We start from the raw sequence: 20,591 nt of genomic DNA on the forward strand, positions 1-20,591 counted from the left end.
CTTTAAAACAGATAAAAGGTAATAAAGTAGTTAATTCTCTGATTGAATAAGTAAAAACCTTAGCAACAAAAAAAACTCAAATGTAAAAGTAAGGAGCCAAGTGAGTCAGTTGCAGACTTTTTTAATAAGAGAAATCAAAGCTCAATAAAAAGGAGCAGCAAGAGGGTCGTAAACGTGAATAAAGTAGATAGTCTTTCTACATAAATCATCACTGGAAGACCGAATCCAAGAAGGCATATCTATTATACAAAATCGATTAATTATTTTTCTATTTTCGTGCCATCTAGGAAGCCGGAGGAGGAACTTGCAATATATGAAATAAGCCGCAAGTAGAGTATGGCGATTTTTCTTACGAAACAGATGAGACATGCCTGTTAAAAACAAAAGCACAGGGGCGCAATAAGCATTATAAATTATGCACAAACCGTTGCGGTTGTAATGGCTTTTGTTTGGGGATATTTTTCCATAAGCGACGCGTAGGTTTTTCATGGCTTGATTCACTAGGGATGAAAAGGTAGTAGAAAGTGTGCGACTGAGCGACCACATAAGGGCTATTAGAACAAATAAACTCGCATTTAGACGCATTAACTGACAGTTCAATCTTAGATAGTTCATTGGTTAATATAGTAAAATTGGAAAGCAATCCACAGCGAGTCCGGGCAACGAGAAGAACGTCGTCTGCATATGCAATAGAAGACAAACCAATATTACCATAAGAAACAGAACTTTTAAGGGGAGGCAGGGACAATGCAAGCACACATCTAAATATACTAGAAAACAATACAGCAGAAGTTGCAACCTATCCATTTCTAGCAGCAGTTTTCACACCATGAAGTGGCAAAGACCATGAGACTAAGTCGAAAATCTTCTGAGAAAAAAGGAATAAAACAAGAGCTAAGAGCTCATATGGCACTTGTGACGAAGTCAGAAGAGCCAAGAGCTCATATGGCATGAGCTCTAGCAAAATTATAAGAATCAATAGATTAATTTAAAAGAAAAATCGGGGGCTTAATGACGGTCAGCATTTAAAATAAGAGCTCTGAGACACAGGGTCCTTTCAAATATCAAAATTCATTAAGATCCGATCACCCACTTGCAAGTTAAAAATACCTCATTTTTCTAATTTTTCCTCCTCCCTTCTCCCTTACCCCCAGATGGTTGAATCGGGGAAATCAACCTAATCAAGTCAATTTGTGCAGGTCCCTGATACGCCTATCAATTTCCATTGTCCTAGGACGTCCAGAAGTACCGGACTCGCTAAAGCACTGGATTCGCCTAACTACCCCAAAGATAGTAGATTCAGTCCGGTTTCGTCAATCACGTATCTACGACATTTGCTTATTCTACCCACCAAGTTTCATCCCGATCTCTCCACTCTAAGCGTTTTTCAAGATTTCTGGTGTCCCCCTCCAACTTTCCCCCTTACATTACTCCTTCGTCAGTTAAAAATACCTCATTTTTTCTAATTTTTCAGAATTAACCCTTCCCCCAACTCCTCAAAAGAGAGTGAATTCGTTCTGTTTATGTCAATCACGTATCTAGGACTTGTGCTTATTTTTCCCACTAAGTTTCATCCCGATCCCTCCACTCTAAGCATTTTCCAAGGTTTTAGGTTTCCCCCTCCAATGTCACCTGGTCCGGTCGGAATTTAAAATAAGAGCTCTGAGACATGACATCCTTCTAAACATCAAATGTAATTAAGACCCGATCTAATTTTTCCAAATTAACCGTCCTCCCACTCGCGTGTGCCATACAAAGTAATTTTTCTCTGGGGATGGAATATTTGGTTGAAGGTTGGCTTCAGTATGACTTATTTTGGAAAAGGGTTATTTTTAGGCTTTGGGCAAGCCATGGGTGGAAGTAGTTATAGACCCTACTAAACTGAAGGAAAACTCGACTTTCTTAAAAACGTGAAACCACCTACCCCTCGCCAAAAATTATATAGGACTTGTGATATCAGAGCTCAATATGAGCCCTGATTCTAGTCATCTTTGGTCTAGCTTTCATTTGGATCCGTTGCTCCATTCGCACGTTATACTAAATTAAACCAAAAGCTTGACTTTTTCAGCTCTTAAAACCCACTCCCCCTCGTTCTATTTGAGCTAGGGTTTTCATCTCAAAACTTGATGCCTGCCACAGTCTTAGGCACCTTTGGTTCAATCTTCACTGAGATCCATCGATCTCTCGCAAGTTACACTGAATTAAATTAAAAACTCAACTTTTTTTAGCACTTAAAGCCCCCTCCCCCAAATTAAGCTAGGGTCTTCCTTTCCAAACATTATGTGTCTTATGGTTTTGGCATCTTTGGCTTGACTTTCATTGAGATCCATTACTTCATTCGCAAGTTAAACTGAGTCAAACAAAACACTAATTTTTTTAGCACTTAAAGCCCCCTCCCCTCGCCCTAATCCTGGGAGTCTCCATCCCAGAACTCAAGGCATATATACTCTTAGGCATCTTATTCAATTTTCATCGAAATTCATCTCTCCATTTGCAAGTTACAGTGAATTAAATGAAAAACTCAAATTTTTTTTTAACACCTAAAGCCCCATCACCCTAATTAAGCTCAATTTTAATCCAAATAGTTCAATTTTAATACAAATCTGATTGGCGGTTCTCCCGCTATACTCGATTGCACAGACGGGCGGACAGACAGACAGATCTCAAAAACCTATCTTGATGGATATTTTCCACCATCCAAATAGGTGATGATGCCTGGATGATGATATGCTATTGTTTTCTTTTTTTGGATCCAGTGAGCCAACATGGCTACCTAAGTCCGTCCGTCTGTGTAATCACGTAAAAGGGGAGAATCGCTGGTTGGATTTGGATGAAAATTTTGATGGCCAGATTTGGTGCCAAGGATCATGAGACACATCAAGTTGAAAGATGAAGACCCTAGCTCAAATAAAACAGGGGGGAGAGGGCTTTACGTGTTATAAACAGTTTTTCGTTTAATTCAGAGTAACTTGCGACTGGAGTGATGGATCTGAATGAAAATTGAACCAAAGAGGCCTAAGACCATGACACATATCAAGTTTTGAGATAAAGATCCTAGCTCAAAATTAACAAGGGGGAGTGGGTATTAATTCCTGAAAAATTTAAGTTTTCTGTTTAATTTAGTATAACTTGCAAATGGAGTAACGGATCCGAATGAAAACTAGACCAAAGATGCCTATGATCAGGGCTCATATCAAGTTCTGGTATCGCAAACCCAATCTCAAATAGGGCGAGGGGGAGAGGGTTTCAAGTCTTAAGAAAGTTGAGTTTTCCTTTAATTTAGTAGGGCTTATAACTTATGAATGGAGTGACAAATCTGAAGTCAGATTCGTCTGAATACCTGAATTTGCTGGAACAAATTTGACAAAATATCACTGCATTGGATCCAGCTAGAATTCCCTTGACTTGTTTATTGCAGACAACATTTAGATGGGCAGATTCATAGTTTCAGTAGTTTTACCAATAATATGGTCCTGAAGATGATGAAATGGTAGAAATCTGGTTCAGTTGACGAGATGACAAACCTTAAACACTAATGTCAGAAATATAAGCCCAAATAGACTACAGTATGCAACATTTAGCACAAAACCAGGGATTTTAGCTCACTGTCGACCAGTGAACTGTGAAATTATTTCAATTTTCTTTGTTATATAACTTTAAAACAAAAATTAAACCAAGCGTTAGTCATACTATAATTTTTTTCGTCAAAAACAAACACCTTATTTCATATCCAAAAACAGGGCATGGAACTATATCTGAGTTTACTCTAAATCTAAAGGGTGATGTTTTCTTGTACATTACCAAAGCACACACACACAAAAGCTATATCTGAGTTTGCTCTAAATCTAAAGGTGATGTTTTCTTGTACATTGCCAAAGCACACACACACAAAATTTTCATGTCAAAGGTAAAGTATTTGAAAAACAAGTACATTAAAAGTATCTTAAGTAATAAGTATTTCGTAATCTTACTTAAGTATCAAGTAATAAGTACACCCTAGAGTTTTTACTTAAGTACAAGTACAGGTAACGGAAAATTTTACTTAAGTAGTACTTCAAGTAAGTGACAGCACTGCTCTCATCAATATCATTGGTGATTGTATTGTCCTTTCATGTGCCTCTTCAGTTTTGGAAACAAGAAACATCATTTCAGGCCAGATCTGGGGAAAATGGTGGCTAAAGCACTATTAGTGTGTTGGTTTTGGCCAAAAATCTCCACACAAGCAACAATGTATGAGTAGTGCTGTTATAATGGTATAAAAGCTAATTTTTGTTTCTTCCACAAATGTGGTTTTCATAGGCAGATTGCTTTGCACCACTTTTACATAACTTGCAGGTGCTATTTGCTGTTAACTGTTCAACCTCATAGCAAGAACTTATGCATCATATCCCTGCAATCAAAGAAAAGTTGTAAGCAAAACATTCAAACCCAAGCAACTCAGCATGTTTTTATTTTTGTCTTGACTTGTCCAGTAAATTCTATTAGGATGTTTGAACATTTATTTCTGCATCATAACCCATGTTTCATCCTCAGTTATGACACTCTTGAGAGAATTTGGGTCATCATAGACAGAGTAGAGCAATTCTGTAGCATTGTTGATGCACTGCAGTTTTGGTTGAAATTGAGCAAATTTCTCTGCAATCCATCCAATGCCTAAGTGACTGGTAAAAAATTAATGGCACAAGCCAATCAGTACATTTAAATCCTCAACAACCTCTTTAACAGTGAATTAAACATTGTCCAAAACTATTTTCTTAAAGTCATCAATGTTTTGTCTGTTGTTGATGTGGTTAGGCATCAGGTATATTCTTTGTTGTTCCCATCTTCTTAGCCCCTATATTGTGAGCCAAGGTTTCTTGCACCAGCCTTTGTCAACAGTAGACTTGAAGGCTTCAACACTGGGCAACATAATAACATTCTGGGTAAGGGAATTCTGTAGGCTGATTACATGGTTAGAATAGAATCTGTTTTGCAGCCTGGTTAAGAGATTTTTTCTCAAATAAGTCTATCAAATGATAAAAATGATTAAAAATAATTTTTGAGAAAAAAGAGATTTTTTCTCAAATAGGCTTTATGCATCCTGTGCTGCATGGTGACCTTGAGGAGTGGTGTCCCTCAAGTAAATTATAGCATAGTGAATGAAATAGCATTTGCACCAGATTCTGATAAATGGATATTTTTTATGGGTTTGGGCTTTTTTTGGCTAAGAGCCCCCTTACTAGCTAATTTATCTACTATAGGTTGCCATATTTATAGTTATGAATATGGAATGAGTTGGATGTAATGGGCTTGAGATTTTCTGTGCTGGATTTTTACTCTTATTGATAGAAAAGCATCACCAAGTGCTGAAAACTATGTTGTGACCAAGATGGGCCCAGGATTGCACAAAGTCTCCATTCAACTGAAGGTCCCAGGTACTCCTTGCTGTCTTGTTCTAAGTCAGTTTATTTGCTTCATGAAGACTTGAGAAGATGTGTTAGTCCCTATCCTGGACTGGTTCTGGGACTATTGCTTTTCCTGAAGCCCAAGTAATTTCAATTATTTAAAGAATGTGAAAATTGTAACTTGGAAAGATACATTGTTAAAAAATACCTATTGTATCAACATTTTGACTGACAAATTTAGGTGCTTCAAACTGGACTTGTTAGGTGTTTTAGAAACTCATATCCCAGGAGTAGGAACCATGAAATAAGGTAATGTAGAATTTATTTACTCAGGCAAGTAAGATTCTATTATTAATACCTTACCCACCCTGTCTGTGTACTCCATCCTCAAACCGTTTCATTTCAAAAATGCTCATTTATGACTAAAAAGTGCAGAGTATCAGTCTACTTAGTATGTGCCTCTGTAGAACCAACTGGTGGGGATAGTAGTGACTCAGATGAATTTTACTTATAGCTAAAAGAACAAATAGACAGGGTCCCAGGTAGAAATATGGTATTTTTATTAGGAGATATTAATGCTCAGGCCAGTAGAAATAGGGAAAGATGATATCTAGCCTAGGTAAATTTGGTGCAGGGAAAGAGAATAGTAATGGTCACAGTCTGCTGCAATTTTGTCAGGCATAACAGTCTCCAGGAGCTATAACCAACACAGTATTTGGTCATGAAATGGTTTGTAAGGTAACATAGTATTTACATGATGCTAAGACAGCTAACCTTATTGATTACGTTATTGTAAACTGAAGACTGGTATAAACTTGTGAAAATTCTTTATGGTTAATAGAGAGGGGGAGGGGCTTGTACATGAATTATCTGAGTTATACATAATATGAAGTTAAGAGGAATGTAAAGATAATGGAGAAATCATTAAAATATGAACTAAGGAGGTATAAAATGGAGGTCACAGATAAAACTGTCAAATATCGAAAATGTGGCTATACAGCATAATTGTAAAGTGGTAATTATAGAGGTGTTAGCCTCTTTTCTGTAGGTAGCAAAGTACTATTTGAATTATGTTACTTTTTATATTTAGAAATGCTGTAAACAAAGATTTACGAGAAGACCAGTGCAGTTTTAGTCAAGGTAGAGGATGTTTTGGCCAAATTTTCACTCTTAGATTAATAATTGAAAAGTGCCCGAGTCATCAAACACCTTTAGTCTTAAGTTTTTATATATTATGAGCAAGCATTTGATTCTTCCAACCTGCATTTCCATTATTATAAGAATCATCTCTGTAGGTTTAATGCCTAATGTTACCTTTCTCCCTCTGCCTGCCCAGAGAAATGCTCATGGTCCAGACATAGTCTACCTATGAAATCTATTAACCCAATTTCTTGTTTTAGAACATTCTTTGATCATATATACTTTAATAGGTTTAGACTGTTTTTGCTATTTGTTTCTTTTACAGGAGGAATCATGGCAAGTGTAGCTGCTAATCCTGCCCCTGCACCACCTCCAGTATTGCTTAAAGGCATTGTTCGTCAGGTATGTCATTTCTAATTTTTATGTCCATAGCTTGTGACTTGTATAAGATTTTGTTTCAAAAGTATAAATATTTTGCAGAAACTAGGAGATTTTATGGTTAATTGTTGAATTGTTATTCATACTTTTAAATAAAAGTAAAGATATTTTACCCATAAATCATTCAATCTGCATAGAGGTTATGTTAACAGTCTATCCAGGAACTGTTTCTTGAATTTTCTAACTTGGATGACTGCCTATATATAGTGAATCAATAGTGCGATATATGAATGCTGCAAGCTCTTGTTCAATCGAACTCCCATTTAACTGAGCCTTTGTTCAATCGTACCCCCATTTAACTGAACCTTTGTTCACATGAAACCAATTCAGTTCAACCCCCCATTTAACTTGCCTTTAATTGCAACTTGGAGCAATTGAAGGATTTTCCATCCTGTAGCATTTTCCATCCAACTTAAGCCTCATGTAACTCAAGCCCTGTTTGACTCAACTGAAGCCAGTATCCAAGAATAAGTTCAAATTAGTGCTAGCTAGAAGCTCAAAATTTGTCTCATATTGCTTGCAGTTTCTGTTTATTACCCATTAACCCCAGAACTTTTTCAAATTGAAAGAAAACTTTCAGGAATCAGTGCATTGCCAAAATCATGGCCCAATAAAGAATATTCTTGGTTTTATTGCAAACTATGAGTATTCACGGTAGATCTATCTTTCCCTTCGCTTTTGAAAAGATTTATTGGCTAGGTCAGTTTATCTTCACTTACCACAGTTTACCACATTAATTGCTTTTTGGTTCTTTAATTCTTAAACAAGATCCTTGTCAACATCTTAGTTTCAAACCTTGTATGTATTTGGATGAGGGTTTTCTATTTTGTCTTCTTTCATGTCTTGATAATTGCGTAAAATTTACTACTGCTAATAACCACTCACTTCAGCAACAAGCCGCATGTGGCAAACACTATTATGCACGCTCCTCTTCCACTCCAGTTTATTCAAAGCTTTGCTCTTTACTGCCTCCCATGAAGTTCCATTTCCCTTCAAATCCTTTCTTATGACCTCTTCCCATCTCCTTTGGGGATGTCCTGCTTTTCGTTTGGCCCCAGATGAATGGCCACTAAGGATGGTCTTTGGCAATCTGTCATCCCTCATCTTTAAAACGTAACCTAGCCATCTTAAGAAGGGTTGGATGGCATAAATGGTAAAAAATTAAAAGATTTTTAGTTTTTAATATCATATTATTCTGCTGTTTGTCCTATTTCATTTCTCACCTCATTCATGAATATCTGACCATTATTTTTTTCTAAAATACCTAGACTTCATTCCAAAGACAATAATAAAAAAAGAATTTAAACAAAATAAATAAAAACAAAGTGTAATCAGGTTTAAAAAAAACCTAGACCATTCTTTTTTATAACCTAGACTTCATTTTCAATTTTCCGAAATTCCTGTTATGTATTCTTTAGGTACATTTTTCTGTAGAACCATTAAAGACGTTTCGATAATTTTTTTTTTAATTTGTTTGACATGTTGTAGCATGCATTTTAAGCACAGCAGTATTGGAAGGTCTTTTTAGTTTTATTTATACATCACTTTGTTCTCATAGAAACGGGATAAATTTTTACAAAATTTATAAAAAAAATGATGTATGTAAATTTCCTATGTTTAAAATGTGTGCTAGAATATGTTCTTTAAAAAAAAAGGTCATTGGAGATATATTTTATGGTTCCAGAGAAAAATGTACCTCAAGTTAATAAGACATAAATTAAAGAAAATTGAAATTGAAGTCTACATTTAAAAAAAAACAATGGTCTAGGTTTTTCTTAAGAACCTACTTATATAGGTTTAATTATTTTTAATTTTTTCAATAATTTTTAAAAATGAATCCTTGGTTTAAAAAAAAATGGTGGCCAGAAATTCATAGAGAAGAGACAAATGAAAAAGGACAAACAGTAGAATAAAATAATACTAAAAATCAAAAATCTTCAATTTTTACCATTTATGTCATCTGACCCCCTTAACCTGTCTTTCATTATAACTCTAGAAAGTATGATTGAACCACATTTTATGCACTGCTTATTGTTTGATATCCTATCAGTCAAACAAGTACTTACAACTATTTTTGAACAATTCAAAAAAAAATAACGTCTTAAATATTTGCCTGGCCCTCTTGAACTACTGGATCAGTTCACGAACTAAGACAATGGGACAGCGAAGAATGTTGTATATTCGCAAGTTTTACTTAGTTAAAAACATATATCTATCTATAATTCACAGGTGGGACACAACTACAATGGCGCGTAACGACTTACGCGCGCAGGGGGGGGGGGGGCTTGGGGGGCTGGCGCGAAGCGCCCCCACCAACTAGGTGTTGGGGTGGCGCGTTAGTTAAAAACATATATATATATATATATATATATATATATATATATATATATATATATATATATATATATATATATATATATATATCTATCTATATTCACAGGTGGGACACAGGGACACAACTACAATGGCACGTAACGACTTACGCGCGCGATTGAAGTTTAGCACTATTTTGGCATTATAGATGTATTCAAGATTTGCAGATGTTTTAAATCTTTGTCTTTTTTAGGTTATATCTGGGGATTCACTTGTGATTAGAGGTCAGCCGAAAAACGGACCTCCTCCTGAGAAAACTGTGGGTCTTGCTGGTATAATTGCTCCTAAAATAGGAAGAAAACCTCCCAAGTAAGTACCCAATTTTGTACATTGAGAGCTAAGGCAAAGAACGCCGTTATTCACGAACGAATCGGATGACGTTTTGCGAGCAAATTTAGCTTTTGTTCCTTTGTTGTGCTTTGATACATGAATACAGGCTATGCAAACATGAGTGATCACACGTGGTACATGCAGTAAAGGACAGTTGTAGTCAAAACCCTTGGCCCCTTTGTATAAAGGTCGCAGTAAGATGACAAAACCAGTCATTTAATCAAATATTAGTTGTTGTTTTTTTTTTTTATCAAGATTGAATGCATGACTAAATTTTGGAAAGCTTTCAAGATGGGCGAAAGAAATTTACTGCTAAAATAGATATTCTCATTCCAAATATTTAAAAACCATTAACTTCAAATTTGCCCCTCAAAAAATATGTTCACATCTGGTCATAATATCTATTCATTTTGTCATCCTACTGCAAATAAACACTGCCGTGTGGTAAGCCAATTCCCCCCTTTCCTTTAATTAGATAAAAACAAAATCTATTAGTGATGCTATTCCCAAGAAACCTTACTGTCAAGATGAAGACAGAAATAATAATCAAAAATTGTCGTGTTGTTTGTCTGTTGGATTACACCAAGGAGTACGACATAGTCAAATTGTCTATCTACTATCCTGGAAAATGAAGATGTGGCTAAAGGAGTGACTTTGTTAACAAAGAACAAGTTTCAGGTGGCGGAAAAATTGTTATTATTTGGGATTAATTAAAAACAATCGAACTGGGATATTGTTGTAATTGTAAACAAAGAAACGTACAGTCGGTTTTGACTGCTGTGAAGCAAAGCCATGATTAAGCCAAATGGAAGTAACAAACTGATCCAGACTGTAATTGTGCATTATTTTATTTATTTTGGAAGATGTAACTTATGTGGAAGGAGTAAAGGGAAAGACAACGTCCCTCCTCAAATATTTTGCTTCTAAGTCTGCGGTCCGTTAATTTGTTTATGCTTTGGTTACAAAATAAGATGGAAATAGCAACAGATTGTATTTCAGAGTTATGCAGTTGCGAAACAGGTAAAAGTTTGCTGGGGTCTTTTTTTTATTCTCCCACCACGAATTTTCAGGTAGTCTAAGCCAGTAGTAATGGAAAAATACTGGGTAACAGGAAAATGACTTTTTCCGATGCCAGACTTAAAAACACTGCTATGTTGTATTTTTTTTCTTAAATAGGTTTCAAGTTGCAGGTAGAAGATATCGAATCTTATTAAAGGAACAATAATTATCTATAGGCTTATTTATTTACCTGTAATTTTTTTCGAAAACAGCTCTATAATGTTTTTTGAATGTAAAGAAAGAATTTATACAAAATTTGCTCATTTTCGGTGTAAAAAAATGAATCAGATATGTCACGATTCTGAGGAAGTCCGTTTCAGGTCTTAATTTGGAAAAACACTTTTTACATGAATGACGTCAGAGATACTTGGAATAGTTATTGTAAACTTTGCTGAAGTTTGGCTTTGTAGTGTTAGAACACAGACACAGTGTTACTCTTTGTTAGAACTTTTAGAGATGAGACATAATAAATATTTGGATAAATAAATATTTAGAGTATTGGTCCTGAAGATGTTCTGATTATGGATTTTGGGCTTGGTTGGGTCAGGAATAAACTTTGAATGTGGGGTGTCAAATATACTATGTCCGTATCCGTAAGGTATAAAAGAGAATGGAAGCAAGAATTGTGACCTTTTCGATTCTCTTAAACTAATATTATGCATATTATACAGCATATTACAATTTAATTTGATTGTCGATAGTATAGAGTGGTTTGCCGGTATAAATGTTACTGTGAATGTTCGAAATCTGGTTAATGTTGGATTCACTGGGAATGTCCGAATTTTTTTTTCTGCTTGGATTCAAGTAGCTTTGTGAATCAGCTTTTTCAGTCTTATGGTAAAAGTTAGGTTAGATTAGGTCGAATTAGGTTATAAATCTCATAAATGAGTTAAAAACCTATTCTAACCTAACCTAACCTGTCACCATCAAACCTTGAATAAAACTGAAAAAGTTTACTGAGAAAAGGTATTTCGGACATTCGATGGTCAATGCCGATATTCACGGCAACATAAATATCCAAAAAGTAGTGCCGAATAAAATAAATAAAATTCAAATTTTTTTGGGAAAGGGACTAAAAAAACTGTCATTTTTTCCCCGGGTGAAGCTTGGTCCCCTGGTACTAACTTTAAACAAATTAATAATGCAGTACAGGCAATAACATTGTTTTCACATTAAGGTTGTATATTAAATATATGGTGCTTTGCATTTAACTGGAGGTGTCGAGTTCTGGCCAGAACTTTTCAATGCACAACAGAAAAAATAACATTCGATAACTATTATTCTGACTTATAGTGTATTTGCAGCATAAAAAAAACATGGTTAAAAACCTAAGGCTGTGCTTTATTTTGAAAAAAAAAACAGACAAATGTGAGTTAAAAATTCTTTTAACTGCAAATATAGGACTGGATTAGGACCTGATCACTGTTACAATCAACATCCCAATATTGTCAGAGTAACTAACATTATAGTTCGATTGTGTACCTAGAGCAGTGATTCGATATCTCGTTAAATTATCTTCTTTTTTTCAGTTCTGAAGAAATTAAAGACGAGCCATATGGTTTTGATGCTAGGGAATTCTTGAGAAAGAAAGTTGTCGGGAAAGAGATTACCTTCCAAACTATATATACAGTTCCAGTTTCAGGACGAGAGTATGGCATTTTGTATTTAGGAAGAGGTAAAAATTTTCATTTTCACCTAAAGAAAATCTTTAATTTAAAACCCCAAGCTCTGTATCTAAAGGATAGTAACATATTTTTTTTTCTTTTGGTTAAAAGAAGTAGTGGTAATAAATCAAAACATTTTATATACGGTGTCGTTGTCCTGATCATTAACATATTCACTGATTTAATCATGTTGTGTTAGGAAATTTCAACTGTCAAACTAAATAGGGGGGGGGGGAACAGTGTTTGAGTTTGTGTTTGGATTAGGTGGCTTGTTGCACAACATTCACACGGGATTCTGATTAATGGATAATTCTTCTGGCTTGGTCTGTTTTATGGGTTGCCTCCCGTAGTAGCACAATATTTGTAGGAATGAATATGTAATGAGTCGGAGGTAATAGGCTTGAAACTGTGCAGGATTTCGATTCTTGTTGATAGAAGAGAATCGCCAAGTGCAAAAAAACATATTGTGACCAAGATGGGCCCAGGATTGCACAAACCCTCCATTCATGCTGGAAGTCCCATGTATTTCTTGTTATCCGGTTCTAAGCTGGCTTAAGTGCTTTGATGTAGACTTGAGAAGATGTGTTGGTCCCCATCCTGCACTGGTATCTGGGACCATTGCTTTTCCTGAGGCCGAAATAATCGCAATGATTTAAAGAATATTAAAATTGGAACTTGGACTGTTAAAACGTAGTAAAATAACTATCGTATCGACATTTTACTGACGAATTTGAGATTCGAACTAGACGTATTAGGAGTTTTAGAAACTCATATCCTAGGGGTAGGAAGCATGAAATTAGGTGATATAGAAGTTATTTACTCAGGCAGGAAGGATGGAGTACATTAGCAGGGAGCAGGGCTCTTGATGAATAAGGAAGCTACTAAGTCTTGTTTAGGCTGAGAAGGTATTAATAATAGATTACTAATCGGTCATTTTTATGACTAAAATCCTCAGGGTATCATTTATAGTAGTATTTGCCACTATAGAACCGACTGACGGAGATATTAGACTTAAATTAATTTTACTTACAGTTACAGGAGCAAATAGACAGGGTCCCGGGTAGAAATATCGTGTTTATACTAAGAGATTTTAACGCCCACGTCGATAGAAATAGGGATAGATGGTTTCCTAGCCTAGGCAAATTTAATGTAGAAAAAGGGAACAGTAATGGCTAGAGACTGCTGGAATTTTGTAAGTATAACAATCTAGTTATAACCAATATGGTGTTTGACCCCAAAATGAAATCTCCTATTACCACTTCACATTTGTGATTAGTATTAAAGCCTCGATTGTAATTGAAACTTCCTCATTATATAATATTGTTTTATATACTAGACCAGCTATTAAATTCTTATTAGATTTATTATCTATTTCAGTTAACAAGATTATCGATCCTTTCTTTAAGTCACAGCGAGAGCCTTGCCTGATATAAAACTCCTTTTATTTATCAGCAGTGTCAAATCCCCTCGTTCCAAAATCTGTTGTTCCTTGCTTTTACTAACATAACCTGAGAGTAGGAACTTTCACACTGAATAGTTATCGCTATTAGACACAAACGTCTCACATACATAGTCAAATAGATATAGAAATACCTATTTCTAACGGTTGAGATACCTAGGCCCCGTTCTGTGGATGAATGATGACAGATTGCCGAAGGTTGTCCTTTTTGGCCAACCGTCTGGGGCTACACAGAAAGCAGGTTGTCCTCGTCTGGGTTGGAAGCATGTCATAAATAAAGATTTAAAGGAAACGGGAACTTCGTGGGAGGATGTAAGGAGGGAGGCCTTGAATAGATTAGGTCGGAGGAGGAGCGTGCGTAGCTGTGTTGGCCTCAGGCGGCTTGGTGCTGCAGCGAGTTAGTAGTAGTATTTCTAACGTTATTTCTTGCATATTACTTAATGTATTACCCAGGGTTAGGATACGCTTTCCTAAGGCCCTTGCAGTTCCGAATTGCGAAAACAGTATCTTCTTCACTCACGATTTTTCCAGTAACTGATTATCCGCATAATTGCTTTCTTTTATAGCTTAAGCATTATTTCTTTTACATTATCTGTCGTTTGTAATGGGGATAGACAGTAATTGTCAACATACAACCGACTACTTTCCAAATTTGACAGCCTGTCGGTCATACTATCCTTGTTAAGACTTTAAGACACTCAACGATTACTTATTGAGTAATCAGTCAGTGGCCTAATTTTAAAATGGCTTAGCTGTTCTTGGTTTTAGACGGTCCCCACACAGTGCATGTGCCAGATTAAACAGTTGTTTGCGCTTTCGTTTTAAGTAGTCTATAGATAATCTTTGGTTGGGCCAGTTTTCACTTAGTTGTTAACAACCGCTTTGAAAAATTGGGTGAATGAAAAGCGACAAGAACGGGAAAGACTATGTTATCTGTTGCATTAATTCGAGTACATAAATGTTCAGTTGACTTGATGTCCGTAGCAAGTGTAAATATCCCCAAGTGTATTTTTGCGTTAGGACGCAATTTGGTAGCGTTTTTTATCTAGCTGAAAGAGTCAGAGGGTTGAGAGAAGCTTTCCACCTTTGTTGCTGTTCGTAATTGTTGATATTATTATAGAATTTCATCGCGGTTTTCCAGTATCGTAAGCGTGAGTTCCCCTGAGCTCTTTTTCAGTGCCAGTAAATTTTGAGCTGTATTCCCAACTGGTCGTGTCATAGATCTCATAGATAACAGTGTCAATTGCATGTTTTTCAGTCATGCTTTTATCCCCTGACCAATTCTCAAACACACTTGTAAAAATCTTGGAGGAGATCTTCTCTCAAAATTGCAATTTAGCTCAGCGCTTTAATATGGTTAAGTGGGAGTGAAGGTACAATGCTTGCCAAAGCAGCATTAGCGATTTCTATTATTTATTAATGCGCATCCGGATATGTGGCAAGCTCAATAAATATACCTTTTACTCCTTTTGTTTGTTTCTTTGAGACTTTAGCGAAATTTCCTTCAATAGGCAAAGTAAATCCTTCACTCAGTGATGCCTTCTCGTTGTGTTCTTTTCGTTTTTCTTTCTTCGATCTGGGGTATACCAACTTCCAACAGGCTACAAGGGATAGCCGTATAATTTGACAAACGGACTGTCATTAATGTTATGTGACATCTTCAGCCCAATAGTGTCTATTTCTTGACGAAACCCCATCAAAAGAGTTTTGTTCAGCACTAATGCAAACGACCTTCTCTCGTTGAATCCCTGAGAGAGACTGTCTTGCTAATAGTAGTAATAGTAGTTGAACCCTTAAAGTGGCCTTAATTCTTAGATTTGTGCCTTTACTTCATTTGTGCGACATAATTGGATATGGATACATTACTATTGCAACAAGTGGTTTAGTCCAAAAAGGTCTCTCACATAGAAAGAAAATTACTAGGCTTGGGAAGAATAGATTTTTCTTGCCTACTTCAAAACAAACTTACTTAGATATTCTCATAAATGGTGGTGCCTCAGGTTACAATGGTGCCTCTTGCCGACGTCTTTTCGTGTAGAGCAGACCCCCGGTGCTCCAGAGATGATCTGAATTTTGCAGAAAGTCCTTATCAAGACGTTGCCCCGAGCATCTGTTTTGATTGTGTGCTTCTTCTGAAGTAAGTGAGGGATATGGCAACACTGCATATCATGTGTGAGACAGTTCTTGCCCGTCTACTCCATACGACCCTAATGATGTGATCAACTACTTCCAGTTTTGTTGGATGTGGGAGGTTGTTCATTATGGCTTGAGTTCCAATGAAATACAAGAAAAAATCTAATTTTGACTTTTTCCATTCCTTATCCCTAATTTTTTTTTCTTTTAATACACTGAACAGCTGGTATCAAATTCTTTCAAAATACCTACGAACTTCGTTAATTTTTTATTAGTTTATCACTTTCTTGCTTTGTTTTTATCCTGTTTAACTTGATTATCTTAGAAAGTACCTTATCGTGTTTATTATCTTTGTATCTTGGCACACCCTGTATAAAATTATGCTTTTTGTACATAAATTATTGGTTTAGGTGCTCAGAGGAATAGGTAGAAGAGGACGAATGGCTTCAGAAAGCTTCCCACAACCCTCTAATTTACTGTCAACTTTACTTTGCTCTCTTTCTCTTAAAGGTGAACTAGACGTAAAATTTTCAGTAAAAAATTTTGACGCGAAAAGCTATAGTAAAGGTGGTGACCATTGTTTAACCCCTCCCCCTGGCGTTTACCCCCAGAAAAATACCCAACTGCAGAAAACGCCCCTCCCCCGGAAAATACCCCCGCGAACCCCCCCCCCCCCCCCTGTGGAAAATAAGACTTTCCAAATTTGATAATTTTATTTGTTTTTTTTTTCGTAGAGGGATGGAATTTTGGTACTTGTGTATAATACGCCACTCACTCAAGTTTACGCTGTGTAAAACTCGAAAACAAACCGGTTTCTTCATTAGTTTCTTTCAGCCTAGCACGAGACAAGACAAAGATAAGTGACAGAATAGATGGGAAATATATAATATCGGCTTTACATTTGCACATAGGGGGGGGGGGTAAAGTATTTGAAGAGGTTGAAGTCAAAAAGCAATTCTTACTTCATATTATGCAGAATAATTATTCCTAACACGTTATGTTCCGCGGGGAGGGGGGGGGGGGGGTAAACGCCTAGAACCAGTAGAGGTGTTGGTTGTAATGTTTTCTTTTGGCACCCGAAAATCCTGACATATATATATATATATATATATATATATATATATATATATATATATATATATATATATATATATATATATGTGTGTGTGATGTGGAATGGTCAGTTACGCTTATTAACTTAATTTTTTTATTTAGATACAAGCGGCGAAAACCTGAATGAAGCTTTGATTACAGAAGGTCTGGCTTCAGTCAAACCAGATACAAGGGGTGGTGCAGAACATCAACGGCTTGTTGAATTAGAAGGCGCTGCCAAAAGCGCTGGTAAGTCATTTATTTCTTTACTTTTTGGTTTATTTTTATTGAATTTTTATTTTTGTCGAATATCTCTTCGATTTTTTTTTGTTCTCAAATTTAAAATCTGAACTCGTCTTTAAAACTGTTTAACACTTGACTTATGTCTATACATATTTGAAATAAAACAATCTATAAGTTTAAAATCAAGTGTCTGGTTTTTTTGTTCTTTTGTATTGGCACTAAAAAACGACCTATGTGTTGAATTAATGTAAGGAGATAAAAAGGCTTGGTCCGTGTTAAGAGGCACTGACATCAGTCACATTATGGTCATTAATTTACCGAATAAAATAAGAAATAATATTGGCTGAGAGCCTGGACTGGCCATGATATCATTGTAAATCTTAATTTACGGTAGGTACCTGCTGAGTCCAAACAATTGTCAGCTTTTCATTATTTTCCTTATTTGTCCTTCCTAAGCAGTCCTTCCTTATTTGTGAAACTGGCTGTTCAATTTATATGGTAAATTTTTGGAGATTTTGAACTTTCGTATATGCGAAATTGCTTTGTTTGCTTAGAAATAATTTCTAGTGCTGTCATGACGCTTCAGGCTTATTGATATTCTTGACGTAACTTTTTTCTAGACATGGTAGAATTTTTCCCCAGGGTGGATAGATATTTCTTGGTGTTCTAAGAACTGAGGCTGACATTGACTTTCCAAAAATAAAATTCCATCTGTGACTTTCTATTTTGAAATTGTGTGAATTCCCTATTTTTGTCAATGTAAAATATCCTTGCTTCGAAGCTAAACTTTTTAGGGACTATATAACTTCATATTGTCTCTTCAAAAACTCTATAAAATTTGTCGTATCTCTGATGAATTTTTGGGAAATAATACCGCAAAGCCTGATTTCGAAACTCAGAAGTTCTGATTTTTTTTCGAAAATTTTTGTATTTGATATTGACTACATTTTACATGTGAATGCTATGAAAAGTTAGAAGGAAGGCATGCACTCTTCTGTATCCCAAAATGAAGTGTACACTAAGAAATAATTTCTAATCGATTTCCTTGATACCCCAGGAGTTACAACTTTTTCCTGCCAAGGTAGAATTTGAATTAAAAAATGGAGCTTACATTGGTTTTTCATAAATAAATTTCTTTTGTGACTTCCTCTATTTTGAAGTTTTGATTCTGTGAACTACCTACATTTTGTCTAAGAAATATGCCTCAGCTTCGAAGCTTAACTTTTTAGAAATCAAATAAGATTAATATTGATAGAATTTCATATTATTTTTTCGACAATTTGTGCAAAAATTTTGATAAATAATGCTGTAAACCCTGATTTCAAAACCACTTCTGATTGTCATTTTTTGTTGCTTTTTAAAATTTTCGATTTTGATGTTTATTGAGTCTTGGACGTTTAATTCCATGAAAAGTAAGTAAGAAGACATGCACTCTTCTATATCCAAAAACGAATAAAATGCTAAGAAATACATGTACGGTTTCATGGATGTTCGTTAACCTCGGTGAATAGTATACAGTCTTAATACAGGTAAAAAAAAATGCAGACTTGGTGTTGAGAGATTCCTTTTTACACACATGATTTTTCAGAAGTTCTATTATTACACGTTGCCTTTTACAAATAACAGCCTACAATAAAGCATGTGTGAACGTGATACAGTATCATAACTGTTACCTGTTAGATATAGTTGCTTGTGTTAATCCGCAACTGTTACCCGTGGATCGCAGTTGCTGCAATACTCCACAGTGCTTGATACCGGAGGTTTAGTTGATTTCTGTATCTGCACCTTCTCAAAGATGACGTCGGTAAAATACCGCCTCGAGGTTATTACCTGTATGGCAAAGGGGCGCAAGTCCCGTGCTAAAGTTTCAGAGAGGTAACACGTAAATTCATATTTAGTGCCCTATATTAATAAAAACTGACTTTTTTTTTTATACAATGTATAAGTTTTTCAAAGGACTTTTTGCCATGTTTATTTTGTATATTGAAAAATACGAACACTTAACAAAGAGAACGTTAAAACTTAAAACAAACAGGAATTATTGCTACACCACCTATAATGCAGAATTTTTAAAAACTAGTGCTTCACTGAAACGTAAATCACATATAGAAAAAAATGGATGCTATTTTAGGAGTAAATAAGTCCTTAAGCAGCACCTAAAATTAAGGACTAATCATCTTTCGCTGATCGTGATACTGATAACTTTCAGTATCCAATTTATAGTCTTTAGGAAAGTGATTTCGTGACTGTCATTAAGCAAATACAAAGTTGAAATACTGATTTTGACTATGAAAGAACGATTAATGTTTTTACTTTATAAAAATGATATTTTTTTTTGTGTGTATGCGTTTCCAGGAGAGCCTTAGTTTTCAAAAGTCTAAAAATATATAGAAATATTAAAGTAAACTTATTTTAGATTGATATATGTTCCATAAGGTGCTAAGCAATAATTTTTGTTCGTTTGTCCCTATTTATTTCCATTAGAAAAACTTAGTTTTTTAAATGAATTTGAATTTATAGGCCGTGGCAAATGGAGTACTGAAGATCCATCCTCCCATGTACGAAATATCAAATGGTCGGTAGAAAATCCACGGGCATTTGTAGAAAAAATGGGCGGTAGACGAATATCAGCGGTTGTTGAGTTTGTTAGAGACGGATCTACAATGCGTGTTCTTCTTCTTCCAGAACATTATAATATCACACTTATGTTAAGTGGAGTTCGGGTGAGATTCTTTTTCTTTTGTTCTTCTCTTGCTTAGTACTTTGTTACTTGAATTGTTATCTTCAAGGCTTGGTGTTAGGGGGAGAAATTTAATAAAAATGAATATATAGTATGTATCAGGGTGTGCCCTCACCCCTTCTTAGAACCTAAATCATGGCTTACGGTCATGATTAGCGGAGAATCCTGTTTTCAATCTTGTAAACTGGTTTGCAGTCAGATATACAATTTTTGCTTCACGTAAATAATAGATATACCCGTGTTCTGCCTGAATTTAACAGATGAGAGTCAAGTCTATTTGGTCATTTAAAGACTAGGCTGATTTACCCTTTTTTTAACGAGGTAAAGATTAGCTCCGCAATTTCTCCTTCAATAGTAAAATTTTACCGCAGTCCAATTGCCTCTATTTTTTTTCGGCTCCTGAATTTTGCCAGAAAACTATCGTACTCGTAAATTTTTTCGAAAATTTTAGTTAAGCTCTGTCAGTTTTGCAGTCTTTAGAATGGTGTTTGCTATTTTTTAATAGTAACCCAATACTTTTCGCTTTAGTAACAAGT

General features: G+C 35.4%; 1 protein-coding gene across 1 annotated transcript in view; it reads left to right on the plus strand.

Moving 5' to 3' along the window:
• LOC136025091 (staphylococcal nuclease domain-containing protein 1-like) overlaps positions 1 to 20,591 on the plus strand; it is a 58,708-nt gene that overhangs the window by 4,336 nt on the left and 33,781 nt on the right. Inside the window, exons 2-6 of the mRNA XM_065700813.1 lie at positions 6,850 to 6,926; positions 9,529 to 9,644; positions 12,254 to 12,399; positions 17,196 to 17,321; positions 19,836 to 20,038. Coding sequence (XP_065556885.1) covers positions 6,858 to 6,926; positions 9,529 to 9,644; positions 12,254 to 12,399; positions 17,196 to 17,321; positions 19,836 to 20,038 — 660 coding nt within the window. The 5' untranslated portion in view covers positions 6,850 to 6,857. The remainder of the gene's footprint in view (positions 1 to 6,849; positions 6,927 to 9,528; positions 9,645 to 12,253; positions 12,400 to 17,195; positions 17,322 to 19,835; positions 20,039 to 20,591) is intronic.

This window comes from Artemia franciscana, chromosome 3 (assembly GCF_032884065.1).
Source record: "Artemia franciscana chromosome 3, ASM3288406v1, whole genome shotgun sequence".
Classification (NCBI taxonomy): Eukaryota; Metazoa; Arthropoda; class Branchiopoda; order Anostraca; family Artemiidae; genus Artemia; species Artemia franciscana.